The sequence below is a fragment of the Hydra viridissima genome, unplaced genomic scaffold (genome assembly GCF_058129835.1).
Source record: "Hydra viridissima isolate aposymbiotic clone 2 unplaced genomic scaffold, HvirCarnegie_v1 scaffold_10, whole genome shotgun sequence".
Lineage (NCBI taxonomy): Eukaryota > Metazoa > Cnidaria > Hydrozoa > Anthoathecata > Hydridae > Hydra > Hydra viridissima.
The window spans coordinates 2862349-2876989 of NW_028324309.1; the positions used below are offsets into that span (position 1 = coordinate 2862349).

The 14641-nt window shown below is 30.1% G+C and overlaps 3 protein-coding genes across 4 annotated transcripts; 2 read left to right on the forward strand and 1 right to left on the reverse strand.

Annotated features, from left to right (window-relative positions):
- The first annotated feature begins 22 nt into the window (after positions 1-22).
- Positions 23-6386, forward strand: LOC145193486 (putative aminopeptidase NPEPL1). Its single transcript, XM_090099445.1, has 13 exons — positions 23-526; positions 690-875; positions 1397-1648; positions 1941-2022; positions 2140-2282; positions 4491-4568; positions 4668-4768; positions 4858-4912; positions 5005-5172; positions 5317-5394; positions 5474-5516; positions 5766-5836; positions 6218-6386. Exons 1-13 carry the CDS (start codon positions 374-376, stop codon positions 6314-6316), a joined length of 1509 nt encoding a protein of 502 aa, XP_089955571.1. The 5' UTR covers positions 23-373; the 3' UTR covers positions 6317-6386.
- LOC145192934 (uncharacterized) lies at positions 2351-3709 on the reverse strand. Its single transcript, XM_080070274.2, has 2 exons — positions 3573-3709; positions 2351-3485 (listed from the first exon to the last, which is right to left on the reverse strand). Exon 2 carries the CDS (start codon positions 3466-3468, stop codon positions 2521-2523), a length of 948 nt encoding a protein of 315 aa, XP_079926400.2. The 5' UTR covers positions 3469-3485; positions 3573-3709; the 3' UTR covers positions 2351-2520.
- A 3885-nt stretch (positions 6387-10271) lies between the features above and the next one.
- Positions 10272-14641, forward strand: LOC145193084 (uncharacterized). 2 transcript variants are annotated; one of them, XM_090101155.1, is made up of 2 exons: positions 10272-10499; positions 12530-14641. In XM_090101155.1, the coding sequence occupies exon 2, from the start codon at positions 12748-12750 to the stop codon at positions 14482-14484; it is 1737 nt and encodes a 578-aa protein (XP_089957281.1). In that variant the 5' UTR covers positions 10272-10499; positions 12530-12747; the 3' UTR covers positions 14485-14641. The 2 variants fall into 2 exon arrangements, with proteins under 2 accessions (XP_089957281.1, XP_079926596.2); XM_080070470.2 differs by lacking the exon at positions 10272-10499 and adding an exon at positions 11209-12429.

Here is a 14641-nt window from a genome sequence, read left to right on the forward strand (position 1 = left end):
ACTTTTGTCTTTTTTGTATTTCTTCTTTTAAAGGCTAAAAATTACAAACTCAAAAGTCTCATTTATAATAAATGTTTTTTTTCTTTTCTTCTTTCCCCACTTTTTTATCTCTTTTTATTTTCTTATTTTTTTGTTGTTTATAAATTGCTTACATAAAAGTTGTAAATGTTAATTCTGTGCTATATTCATGGAGTAGTGAGTCCCTTAGAATGAGGAAGTAGAAAAATGACTGTACTCTGAATATATTTGATATTTGGGATCAATCACTTACTCAGATGAAGATCTTTATCAAATGACAAAAGAAACAAATATTGTGTTTTGTTTGTACCTTTTTTTTTAAAAGAAATTTTCTTTGTTGCTTAATATAAATGCCATGGTTGTGAATGTTAGTTTTGCATCAGGAGTCTCTCATAGCGATCCAAACAATGAAGTTGTTTTGATTGTTGGAAAAAAAGAGCATTTGGAAAAGTTGTCAGACAATGTGAATTTAATCTCAGTTAAGTTTGGCGATGCATTTGATGCAAATGTATGGTTGCAATTTTGATATTCAAATTTTTTTTATTACTGCTTTTTTTATCAAATAAATTTCAATTTTTTATGAAATTGTGTTTCTAAACTTACTATTACCTAATTAATTATTTTTATTTCAGTAAGTTGTTAAATACAGTTTCAATTGAATTTACTTTTAGCATTTTGTAAAGGGTGTTAAGAAATTATCAACTAAGCCAACTGATACAGTGGAACTTTGGTTTAAAAACTTCATTCTTGGATCTCTTCCATCTAATGTTAGTCGGCATAATGCTCCCATGACTCCACATGCGTTAACACAGATTGTACAAAATCTGCTGCCACGTAGCAAAAAAGAATCCATTGTGGTCTGTTGTTTTCAGTATAATTTGAACTTAATGTTTTAAATCTGCTGAATTCAGTAAGAAATCATTAAGCTTTTTAAATTAACCTAATTACTTAAATTGATAAACTTTTATTTAAGTTATATTCTAATCAAAGGTGACATGGGCAAGTAAAATAAAGTCAACCAGAGTTAACCATCTTAATAAGTCATGGTAAATCAATTCTAGAAGTTATAAATAAAAAGTCTGGATGGTCAACCAGAGATTTCCACACCTTAACAATTTAAGAGATGAATTAAAAATCCTCTGCTGTTTGTAAATATGGTTTATAATAGTAGATTAGTTAAGAAAACTCAAGCTGTTACTGGTTTGTTATTTATTAAATTTAAGCATAAAGATTTATTAGTAAAATGATACCCCATGTTTTTTAACATAAGTTTTTGAGCTCATAAAACATTTAATTTTTTTTTTTTTTAATCTATGGGAGGATCCTGGGTTTTTTTTCATTGCAAATTAAAAATGTATAAAAATGATGATGGCTTTAGATCGTTTGTGAGCGCAAATCAGCTTTTGCACTTGGCTTGGCAGTTTCCAGAGCATTTCCGTTATATATGCAAAAGACATCATCTGGAAATAATTCTCATCTTGTAATTGAATATATATTTTTTGGAGATGACTGTAATCCACTATCACTTGATGAAGTTCAACTTCTTCAGGATACATCTGATTCTATAAGGCTTGCAGCAAAAATAGTTGACATGCCGTGCAATATCATGCATACAGATGCTTTTGTAGAAGTAAGTTAAATATTTGCTTAATGCAAAAAATCAGCAAAAATTCCTGGTTCTTTTAAGAAACTGAACTTTTAAAATTATGTTAATCCAAAATAGTGCTTTAAAGTTTGTCTGGAAGTTGTTTTATGTAAAAGGTTCAAAAGTTGTTTCCAAACACAATGTTACTGACGTATGTTGTTTGGAAACAAAGTTTTTTATGCAAACTCAAGATGAAAAAAAAACTAAAAGCCAACTTTTTTAATTAGTTTTCTTTCTCTTCTCTCTACTTATATCTGAATGATTTTTCTTTTTTTAGGAGGTGTGTGTAGTTGGTAAGGAAGTTGGTATAATACCCACTATTATAAAAGGAAAAGAACTGGATGAAAAGGGATTTGGTGGTAGGAATAGTTCATATGTAACACAGATATCTTTATATTGTATTAAGTTTGTTGAAGTGTGTGTGATTTTTTTAAGAAAACAAAAGTTCTAATCTTAATTTGAAATTATTTCTTTAGGTTTGTATGGTGTGGGAAAGGCTGCCGTTCACCAGCCTGCACTTGTTATTTTAAGTCATACACCTGCTGGAGCTACTAAGACAATTGCTTGGTGTGGAAAAGGCATTGTTTATGACACTGGCGGACTTTCAATTAAAGACAAGGTGAACGTAGAAAAATATCTACTTCTAACAACTTGGTTTGCTTTTTAGCTATTACTAGCATTAATACATTTTTATTTTGAATAAAGAAGTATTATCTTGTTTAACTTTAAAACAGTGTACATGGTTATGATGTTTACATACATTTGTATCTTTAGTTTCATTTTTGATTGGTTCTTTAAACCACATTGACTTAACAATTATTAACATCCTTTCTCTAAAAGTAAACTATATAATAACTTTAAATGGTCTCCGAATCTACTGATGAACACCTTCTGGATATGTGTATATCAAAGTCGTCAGAAGTGCTTGGTCTTTTCACATAAGTTTCGTGCTGAGAGAATACTGGTGGGTAGTCATAAACACTAGGAGGCTGGCCTGGTTCTGTCACTAAATAGTTTGTTTTGATTTGGGGGAGACTTGAGTGTCGTCTAGTTGACCTCATATGCATACTTTTCATGATCCTTTTCATTATGCTGGATTCCACTTTTTCTTCTTTATCCTCTTTTTTCGTATCAATAAAGTCGAACTTTCTTTCTCCTTGTGTTTCTGTGTAAACGTGTGAGCTTTCTGACTCGCTCGTTTTTTTGTAAATAATTTTGGAATATATTGCTTGTTTTATTTCGATTTTAGTTGAAATACTAGTGTCCTTACAACTTACACCATTAATTTGTCTGCGACGGGTTTTTTCCTTGAGGTTTTTATACTTGCTTGTGGGAAAAGTGGCTATCATAGCACGCAATTTTTCAATAAAAGATTCTGAAATGTTTTTGTGGTAAATTAAAGCTTGATCGTATAGTGTGCATAGTACTTTCTCGAGTGTTGTGACTACTGGAAGATGTTTATTCGACGCCATAATATCTTGTCTTGATCTGTCAATAATTTCTTCCTGAAAGCGTTTAAATGCTACTCTGTCTTTTACATACCCCATTTTTCTGACAGTGATAATGGGAATATCATATGCAACTGCCATTCCAAGTATGTTTAAGCAATATCTGTTGTTCAATGTTTTTTTGTTCAAAATGAAAACAAACACGTTTGATTTTAACATGGAAAGTGAGTCCTTTACAAACTCTGATTCGCATGTAGAGTTATTTTTTATAAAATAGCTCGATGAAAGGTTGTGAGTTAGAAGTGATTTGATTGGACAGTGAACAGTGCTGCAGAGATAAACCAGTATTTGATCCATTAATTATGAATAATTACCTGAAAGAAAACAAACACATTTGTATTTTAATATATTATCTAAACATTAAAACTCATATTAATCTGGTAATTTATTTTCCTTCTCACCCGTGAGAGGATTTTTTTCTAACCAGATGTTGCGTATGTTTTTACTCTTTCGATCTGAAGTTAAGTGTCCTGACGAAAGCGTATTTTGATTAACTCTCTGTGGATATAAATGCTCGATTTATTCGACTGTATCTTTGTTATTATTTCGTTAAAACGAAAAAAGAAAAAAAAAAAAGCGACACTTATTTTTAGTGAAAAAAAAACAAACATCTGTTTTACTTCCGCTTTTCTAACTGCTCTAAACAATTTACTGAATGGAACTTCGTGTAAAATACGAATATTGCCCTATAATTTCTTTTTCTTTTTGCCGATCTTATCTCCTAGAAAACCGTCAGTCTTATACGAAAAAAATTATTCGCATGTGGAGCTTTTTTTATGGTCTATTTGAAAAGTTCACTTTTGCAGATTTATATATGATAATCAATAGTAAATAGGTTTTTCATATTCAAAATTTTTATCCTTGACGCAGTTAGAAGAGCAGAGCCAAACATCTTGATCAAATATGAAATGTATATCGCGCGTTTTTATTTTTAAAACGTTCGAAAAACAAAAGTTATTAACAAAATCGTTTAAACCATTATTATCAACACTAACTGTAACATATATATATATATATATATATATATATATATATATATATATATATATATATATATATATATATATATATATATATATATATATATATATATATATATGTATGTATTAAGGGTCTGCGTATCGTTTCATTTCCGTATTGTTTTCATGCTGATACGATAGCGGGAAAAAAAAGTCATCGGAATAATTACGACAAAATATCGGTAAAAAAATTTACGATTAGCAGATCCTTAATATATATATAACGGATGTTTTCGAACCCAACAAAACTAACTTGAGTGTGCTGGTACTCAATTAAAATTAACTGGTTTTTTCATTCAGACCAGCATGCCAGGTATGAAAAGAGACTGCGGTGGTGCGGCTGGTATCTTGGGAGCCTTTAGAGTTGCTGTGAAAGCGGTAAATGTTTTCTACAACTAACCCACTAAAACACCCATTATAAAAAATTTCGTGAAATTTTTGAATTCGAATTTGATTTTTTGCTTTGTGTTCTTAAAGGGTTTCAAAGAAAACTTACATGCTGTCTTTTGTCTGGCAGAAAATGCTGTGGGCCCTCTTGCCACGAGACCGGACGATGTCCATACGCTATACTCAGGCCTGTACGAATCAGACTACTGAATTAGTAAATTAACTTTACATACATTTCCGTGCCATGTAGAGTGTTGATTTTTACTAAATTTCTTTTGAGGTCCGTCGAAATAAATAACACTGACGCAGAAGGGAGATTAGTCTTGGGAGATGGGGTATGATGCTTTTTTATTTAGAAAATATAGCGTGCTTTATAAATTCTATAAGTAAAGTTTTTTAAATTAGAAGAAAATAAACTTATTTTAAGGTTGCTTATGCAAAAAAAGACTTAAAAGCTGAAATCATTATTGACATGGCAACTTTAACAGGAGCTCAGGGAATAGCAACTGGTAAATATCATGCAGCTATTCTGACCAACAACGAAGAGTGGGAGCTCCATTGTGTTAAAGCAGGAAAAATTAGCGGTGATCTTGTGGTATCCAAGTTTCTACTTAGAATAATTATTAGTATTGATTAATAAAATTTTTGTCCTATGACTTTTGATTAAATATTGTAATTATTGAAAGATTAAATGCTTAAGTTGGTTTTAATTTTGTTGTTGTTATTGTTATTGCTTTAGTTTCCGGTTCCTTATTGTCCTGAGTTACACTTTGATGAGTTCAACAGCTGTGTAGCAGATATGAAAAATTCGGTTAAGGTATAACTGGATAAGTTCTCTATTGTGTAAAGTAGCTTTACTCCGTTGTATTTATTTATCTTTTTTTTGTTCTCTTTAGTCTCGCTTCAATGCTCAGGTATCGTGCGCAGGCCTTTTTATAGGTGGGTCTGTATTTTTTTTTTTTTTTTTTTTTTTTTTTTTTTGTTTGTTTGTTTGTTTGTTTGTTTGTTTAGGAACATTTAAAGTTTCTTAACTTTTTTTCTGTTGTTTTGGTTATTACTGTGTTTACTTAGTCATGTTTTCGTATCATAGTTAATACAGTAAATATACATAGATATTGTAATTATTAATGATCAATAATTAATATAGTTGGAGACTTATCGATCTCTATATTCAATTTATAATAATAGGTGCGCATATTGGGTTTGATTTTTCTGGTGTATGGTTGCATATCGATATGGCAGCCCCAGTGGAGCTCCAGGTATTTTATTGGTTAAATATTTGATGTTCTTCATGACACCTTTTATAACATATTCATGTTTTTGTTTTTTGTTTTTTATTAGAAATGAAACAAGCGTTAATAATCAACTCGTAACAGTTTTTTTTTTTTTTTTTTTTTTTCAATCGAGCCGAAAAAAACATTGATCTAGTTTATTTGTATTAATTTTATGAAGTAAATATTGTTAATTAAGCAAAAAAATACTATTGTACCATTTACGCATTAACTGTATTAATAAAGTCAGATTAACCGTAATGATGAGAATTACATCCCCAATTCATACAATAATTGAGGCACGTGAGTTCTCAGTTCACCAAATAATTATTACATGGTAGTATTATACGCTCAATTTTATTATTTTAGAATGAAAGAGGTTCTGGTTATGGTGTAGCACTGCTTCTGACGTTGTTCAGTAGATATTCACATAACGACTTTCTTCAAAAAATTGCGCTGGAGTTGTAGTTGAATATATAAATATTTATATCTGTATTTGATATGTGTTTCCACGAGATTAATTATATTTTTCTTGGCATTGCTTTTTTACTGAAAACAAAGCGGAAAGAAATTATGTCAAGCAGATGACTTATAACAGGACACGCTCTGATTATTCCAAAAGATTAGATTGTTAAAAGATTAATAATTCAGCATTTAGATTACGTATCGTGATCTTCTATAAGATTACGTGGATTATTCTTTATAAAACTTTCAGTTGTTTTGTTACTTTACTTCTATGCTTCTTTAAAACTAAAAAAGAAATAATGGGGTGACCTAATTGAAAGGTTTAAAGCAGTAGTTAACCCTTTTATGCTGATGGTAATAATTAGTTATTGACATCTACTCTAAAATGAAGTTGTTTTTTTTTTTTTAAAGGGATGTTTGAGGCAATACAAAGTAGAGGGTCAGGGATCCCAGAACGTTTTTTATAAAATATACCATAAAAACATCTACCCGCCATGCATCACTGGTTTAAAGTATAAAAAGCAAAATGGATGAACCAAATGAAAGGCGTTAAGTATAAGGGTTTCAAAAAAAAAAAAGCGTCACAACTGGCGGTGATACGCATTTGTAGGAGACCTTTTGATATAAACGTCCAGAGTGAGTTTATTTTCAATTTAATGTCATCTTGTCAAATTTAATGTCAGTTAACTGGAAAATTAAAACTTAAATTTATGGTGATTTCATCTTTAATTAAATTGACATTAAATTTGGCAAAATGTCATCAAATGTACTTTTGTAAGCATAGTGAAGCAAAATTGTTTGTATTGATTATTGCAGACATTTCGAGCTGTAATAATTGCGATAAACACTTTTTAAAAACTAATAATAATGAATATGAAATATTTCCAGCTCAGTTTATTCATCTCTTTAGAAGTATTTAGAAAATGTATGAGCAACGAGAAAATCCATCCAAATTGAATAAATTACTATTTTTTTAAATTAGTTGACTATACCTCCAGATATAATTTCGCAGGAGAGAAAAAATTGTTTTCCAAGAAAACAACTCCTACAACTATGGTGTCAACTCGGTAGTAAGAGTTGAATTTCATCTCACCACGGCACGACAAAAGGAAAAAAATTGTTTTTTAGATGGACTCGGACAAGAGCTACCAATCCAAAATATATTTTTGTTCGACGAAGAACTAAACTAGAAACTTAATTTCAATTCAATATGTTCGTCTCTACGTTAATGTTCAGGATGTTTGAAGCTTTTGAATAAAATTCTCTTTAAGTGTCATTAAAAATACATTGATGATAAATACGTTAATGATGCGTTGTTAAGATAAAGAAAACGTGCCAGAAAGACAATTGGATATCAAAATGACATTTTCATTCTATCTTGATTATGAGCTTTATAGTCGACGATCAGTGCTTCTGAAAACGAGGTTGATGTTTTCATTAAGTATTGAGTACGCGCCGAAGACCGTTATCTGTTATGAAGTTTCTAGATAACAATTTTTGTTTTATCTTATAGTAAATGAGTGATAAATAGTATTTATCACATGATGGATCATGTGATGAATCGAGAATTAAATTTTTGATTTTTATTTTTTTTAATATAATTTTTTACTCCCTATACTTTATTTAAATAATCATTTGAATTATAAATCGTTAGGCTTGAGACTGAAAAGGTCAAAGAAATCTTAACAGAAAAACAGGAACTTATTATTCAAAAGGTTTTTTAAAAAGAGGCCATTTGTTTCCTTTTAAAACTCGCCTCTAAGGATCTGCATATTGTTTCATTTCCATATCGTTATCATACCGAAATGATATCGGGAAAAAAAAGTGTTATCGGAATGATTACGACGTAATACCGTCATAAAAATTTTAACCGGTATTGTAGTTAGTTTAAGTCTCGGTATATACCGGAACTCTCGTCATTCCGATTATTTTTTATTTCTCGATATCATATCGGAATGATAACCATATGGAAATGAAACGATAGGCAGACCCTTAATCGCATCACCCGAGTTTGCCAAACTTCATCTTCACTGAACATCAAAATGCTGGGCCAATATTCTTTTGAGCGACAATTCAAACTTCATGCTGTTTGGATCTGATGGAATAAAGTACATTTGACGTACAATCGGCTAAATATCTAATTTCGAGCATCAAGTGCCAACTGTTAAATATGTATCGTTAATAAATTTTTGTTTAATTGATGCCGAGAAGTTATCAGGTTGTTTTTTTACGCAAAAAGTTGATGACATACACTTCTTAACTGTCGCCTCATTAAGTTTTTTCGATCAATATTTTTATAACATGTTAAGTAATAAAGTTAATGAAAGCGATGAAAATTAATAACTATCAACTACATACTACAAATATTCCATCATTTTCTCACTAAGCATTGGTGTTCGGTTTTTCGGGTTTTAACTAATAATAACGCATACAGTACAAACCTCTATATCAGCCATTTGAAAAGAAATCTAGTTTAAAATATTTTATACATTTAGAAATACAAAACTATAAGATTCCGGATAAAAAAAAAACGATATTTTAACAAACTTTAGAAAATTATTTTTATGACAAGTTAAATAATAATTTAAATAATAACACCTGAAAAATAAATTTGGTTACTGGGTAATTGTTGTTATTAGGTAATTAGCCAATAAAAAAATTTAAACTCGTAATTATTTTCCCCCCTGATACTTCAATCGCTAAACCTTTCCTTTCTTTCTGGACAGTATTTCAAGATTAAAGGCTTTAAATTTTATCAAAATTGCTATTTTATTGCAAGCCTTGAAAAAATGCTTTATAAGAATTCTCACGTAAAATTTAAGGCGCTCATGCACCTTCCAATCCCTCCCCCCCCCCCCTTTCCTCTCCCCCCTCCTTCCCTACGCACACGTTCTTTTTTGTATTGCAGTTTAAGAAAGACTTTTAAATTGAATTTAATTCAATCTTTAGTTTTTCAAAAAATAAAAACCTAACTTGTTGCTTCTTGGAGTTTTTTTTTGTTCAATTTTTGTTTTTTTGTTCAATTTTTGTTTTTTTCTTCAATTTTTGTTTTTTTCTTCAATTTTTGTTTTTTTCTTTAATTTTTGTTTTTTTCTTCAATTTTTGTTCAATTGTCTAATTTGTTGTTCAATTGGAATCGTAACTACAACTCACCGTTATAAAAGCTTTAAAAAAAAAACGATTTGAAAAACCACGTTGAGAAAAGCAGATAATAATAATTAAGCTTTTGAATTAATTTATGGCAGAAACTAACTACTAGTAATTAATTGAACTAATAAGTATGTCCATTTCATAAACTCATCAGAAATCAAATCAACAAAAAATTTGCGACAGCAAAATAACGAGTTAATTAAGAGTTTTACCAATCAAAACGTCAAATGTGCTTGGCTTCAACTTACTTTAAAAATAAAATGAAGGCAACCGACAAAAAGCATGTTTCAAAAAGTTTAACTTTTGGCTGAATATTTCTGGTAAAACATAAACCACAATTATTTCATGGAATTATGCAAATTGTTGTAAAATCCAATTATGAAGGGAGATTTATTATAATTTATCAAACTACTGGTGTTTAATGCGTTTATTCATCCGTAAGAAACTTTTTTTTAATAAAAAATTGAGGTATTACAACATCTATTTGAAAATCGTAACAAGTCAGTGTTTTCTGATATTATGCAAACAAAAATTCTCATGGTTTATTTGCAAATTTCAAAATCAATAAGCGATCAGATTACTCGATATAAAAGAGTCAGGAAATCCAATACTTTATCGTTATAATTCGTCACAGATTCTTAGAAATAAAAAAGCGTTTCGTCGTCTAAAAAAATGAGAAGCGTGTTCAAATTGTTATACTGAAGTTCTAATTCCCTTTATAATTGCTTTAAAGCGTATCTTTTACTTCCTTATAGTGTACTTTCAATCGGTTTTACAACTTTAGTTTGTACAAAAAAAAAATTTACGACTTTGTTTGAATTACTGTAGTTCCCAGACGCTTTTGTTTTTAATGAAAAGTTTTAATTCATTCCTCCTTCGAACAGATGCAATCACTTATATATCGTTTTAATAATGCAGTTTCAGTAATAAAAATGATAAATTGTAAAAGCAAATAGTAAAATACAAATCTTGTGACAAAATTTTACAGAACAAGCTAAAAGGAATCTTTTGATTAATTTCGGTTGTTGTATTTAAGGTAAGTTATTTACGAACTTTCCACTTATTCTTTTCACAAGCGTCACATATCATCAAAGGCCAACCCGAGGGTCGGAGGGGTATATGCAATGTAAATCAAGGGGGGGGGGATATGCCATCGATTTATGTATGTATATGTTAATCTAAAATGTCAGCAATTCAATTTTATCAAGAAAAGTTTTTAAATTTTAAGAATTATTTATCCCTCTACCATCCAACCACCACGATGAAATCCTAAAATATAGAGAAAATGAATGCATGATATTATTTGAAATGACGTACATTTTGTTTTTATAAATTAATTACAGTTTTGTTCGGCAAAATGTCAAAACAGTTTCATATTTACTAAGGATCTATTTTAAGATTCTTGTTTAATTATGCAAAATCACAATGCATATATTTCCTTTGACAAAACCGGTCGAATATAATAGAAGGCTTCAAATTATATCGATAAATTGAAATCTGTATTTTATGATGTAAGAGATTTAATTGAAAAAAGTCGCTTTGGTATGTCACAAACAGTCGTTGTAAATTAAAGTCGTAAAAATGTTCTTTGAAATTTTTTAAGATTTAAAAGTAATTAAGTGCATTTTGACACGACATATATGATGTAAAACTATAGAAATTCTGATTTTATATATTTTTAACCCGTTGTAAATTATTAATATGTTTATAATATTAGTATTAAAAGATTTATATTTAGGTATGTATGTATGTATGTATGTATGTATGTATGTATGTATGTATGTATGTATGTATGTATGTATGTATGTATGTATGTATGTATGTATGTATGTATGTATGTATGTATGTATGTATGTATGTATGTATGTATGTATGTATGTATGTATGTATGTATGTATGTATGTATGTATGTATGTATGTATGTATGTATGTATGTATGTATGTATGTATGTATGTATGTATGTATGTATGTATGTATGTATGTATGTATGTATGTATGTATGTATGTATGTATGTATGTATGTATGTATGTATGTATGTATGTATGTATGTATGTATGTATGTATGTATGTATGTATGTATGTATGTATGTATGTATGTATGTATGTATGTATGTATGTATGTATGTATGTATGTATGTATGTATGTATGTATGTATGTATGTATGTATGTATGTATGTATGTATGTATGTATGTATGTATGTATGTATGTATGTATGTATGTATGTATGTATGTATGTATGTATGTATGTATGTATGTATGTATGTATGTATGTATGTATGTATTTCTTAATTCAACAGTTAAAGCTTTGATAATGCTCTAAAAAGTAAATGAGTTTTTCAAGAGGCAAATAAGCAACTTGATGGCTTCAAAGTATCAATCGAGTATATTTAAAAATAAAAGCAGCCTGACAAATTTCTAATATTTGAAGGATTATTTTCAACTGCTTCACTGCACAATAGTTATATTAAAATATATGCTTAAATAAAAAGCAGTTTACAGCTTGTAATGTTGACATAACTAAATAAAATGTTTACTAACTCTCAATCGTCTTTCTTTTTAAATTTTAACATAAATTTTTTTTATAAAACCAAGTAGACAACAGAGCTCAACCGAATATTCGAAAAAATAATGTTTTTATGTATTGAGGAAACGATTAGAAAAATTTGTTTTTCAACGAGATATTGTGGAGATATTATGGAGACTGTTAAAAAAATTGATATTTTACAATTAGGAAACAGATTTAAAACTATTCGACGAAAAATTCATCTTTAAATAAATGCTGCAATGTTTTCTACTTGTTTGAATACTGAGATGTTAAATACATTTTATAATTATGAAATTATTCTTCTTTTTCAGATTTTTGCTTCAAACACATTTACCTGCAACTTAAAAAAACCATTAATGTTGTTTTGTCTTTAACTTAAGTAACAGAGATTCATCTGCCAGTTGTTCAGTCACTTAGGTGTTTTTCCTTTTTTTGCTTTGTTTTTTCCCCGCCAGTAAAAGCTAAGAGAAGAAAATGTTCGTTATCGTCTCGCTTAACTTTTTTTTTTCATCTGCAGGTTTGTAAATAAATCACGCAAACAACGAAACAAAACAAAAACCTTTGTTTGCATTGTTTCGAGGGGTAACTATCGCTGCACGAAAAGTTAAAGACAAAAACAGATTATTAGGCGATGGTTTGTTTCGCATTTGCTTTTAAAGTCTTCTGTTAAAGTCTTCTGTTAAACTGATAAGTATTTCGAAACTTTCAAATATTTGGACACTTTTTTGGGCAACCATGTTTAAGTTTGTGATGACTAAAAACAGCTACGAACTTTTTTATCGCGCTGTGAGTCAAAATGATATTTCGCGAACTAAATTGATATTAGAAGAAGCAATGAAAGATCCGCGCTTCAACATTGATGAAATAAATGAAGAAGGATTAACGGCACTTCAGTTTAGTTGTTTTGCTGGAAACTTAGATATCGTCAAGATGTTGGTTTCGTCCAAAGCAAATTGGCAAATTCAAGATCGAGAAGGAAACACTTTATTGCATGCTGCAGCAATGTCGGGACAAGTTGAAGTTACAAAATATTTATTAGGTTTAGGAATAAAGCCTATTGTTAAGACAGATGATGGTCTGATGCCTATTGATGTAACTGACAATATATCAGTTATTGTAGTTTTGTTGAGAGCAATGCTGGATCAAGGTTATTTATACGAGATGCAAGATTATATGTTAGACCATCCGAAGTTAAAGCGTAAAATTTTCCGTGAGCTCGAATTAGTTAAGTGCAAAGAGAAAGAAAGAAACGAGATTCTTAAAGATCTTCCTTACACTACTCATACGATGAGACGCAACTACAACCATCTTGAAAACATGTCAGGGTTAAGCAGATCACTAAGCACATTTACAGCGCTCTCTACCTCAACAAATAATTTAAATGCGATTGAGCAAACAAACTTAAAAAGCCAACGTCACCCCTCAGATTCTCACTTACATCGACAAGACAGCCTTAACAGTCAGAGCAGCAAAAGCTCTCGCTCATCGCATAATTCCATTGGAGGTATTTTAAAAAACAGTGATAACACCGTTTATACGCATTCTTCCGTTCAGCAATACTTAGAAAATAGGTTTCCACCAGCTTCAAAGAGTGTTACATTTGAATTAGACTTACCTTCATCTAAAGATTTATCCAGTGCGTCGCGTTCTCTTGCGAGTTCATTTGATAGTTTGGAACAGCTTGGAGTAACTGAACCACACATTGAGGATTCTATTTATGAAAACCTTGTGCGCAAACCACATATCTTATCTCCGATATCAGAAAATTATCAACAAAACCTACTTCATGAAAATGCCCCTCCTCCTCTCCCTCCGCGAGAACCGACAAACGTTGCTCAATCGTTATTAGATAATTACTACGAACGAAATAAAAAGGTTGACGATACTTTACAGTGTAATGACAGGCAGTTTGGGTCTGAAACTGACAGTGGAATTGACATAAATGAAACGCAAGGCCGCATGTTTGCTCTATCTTTAGAAGACAAAAAAATATCCCAGTCAAATGAGTCCTTTGTAGTTAATAGCTATCCCGAAAGTCAAAAGACATTTTCCCAACCAATTGGACTTTTTTATTCAAGAGATAAGCAAACCGCTGTAGTCAAACAGCAAGTGAGTTCCGACGACAACTTGCCATGTGGTTTTTTTATACGAACAACTTTGAAATCAAACCCAAAGCATTTGAGTTGGAACGGAAGGTCTTTACAAAAAGAACTAGATCAACTTCAACCCTGGTATAACAGTCATATAAGAAGCCGAAACGGTACGTCAACTGACAAAAGTTTACAAACTAATAGTATAAATGAAAGAACAGAGGAAAGTTTTAACATAAAGCATTCAAAGCCGGACGGTTTTGTAAGCAACGATAACTATAATAATAAAGAGAGAGTTAGAGCACTGAGCACAGGAAATATATATAACGGCAACAATGTATTTATGTATAACTTTGACCATCAGCCTGATATCATGTTATAGACTTTTAATGATAACTCATCGTATTTTTGCATAGGACTGCATCTTTTATTTATAAATACAATACATTAAAAGAAGAACTGTGAATACTGTAAATGGCTTTTTTTTAAAAAAAAATTGTATCATAATATTTTATTTTAGAACATATTTAATGCAGTAA

What these genes read in the sequence shown, in the direction of transcription:
- LOC145192934 (XM_080070274.2), bottom strand. Translation starts at nt 3,468, where the DNA reads ATGGATCAAATACTGGTTTATCTCTGCAGCACTGTTCACTGTCCAATC.
- LOC145193084 (XM_090101155.1), top strand. Translation starts at nt 12,748, where the DNA reads ATGTTTAAGTTTGTGATGACTAAAAACAGCTACGAACTTTTTTATCGC.
- LOC145193486 (XM_090099445.1), top strand. Translation starts at nt 374, where the DNA reads ATGGTTGTGAATGTTAGTTTTGCATCAGGAGTCTCTCATAGCGATCCA. An exon ending in GCGATGCATTTGATGCAAAT is followed by an intron (nt 527 to 689) that starts GTATGGTTGCAA and finishes ATTTACTTTTAG; the next exon opens with CATTTTGTAAAGGGTGTTAA. An exon ending in CATACGCTATACTCAGGCCT is followed by an intron (nt 4,769 to 4,857) that starts GTACGAATCAGA and finishes ATTTCTTTTGAG; the next exon opens with GTCCGTCGAAATAAATAACA.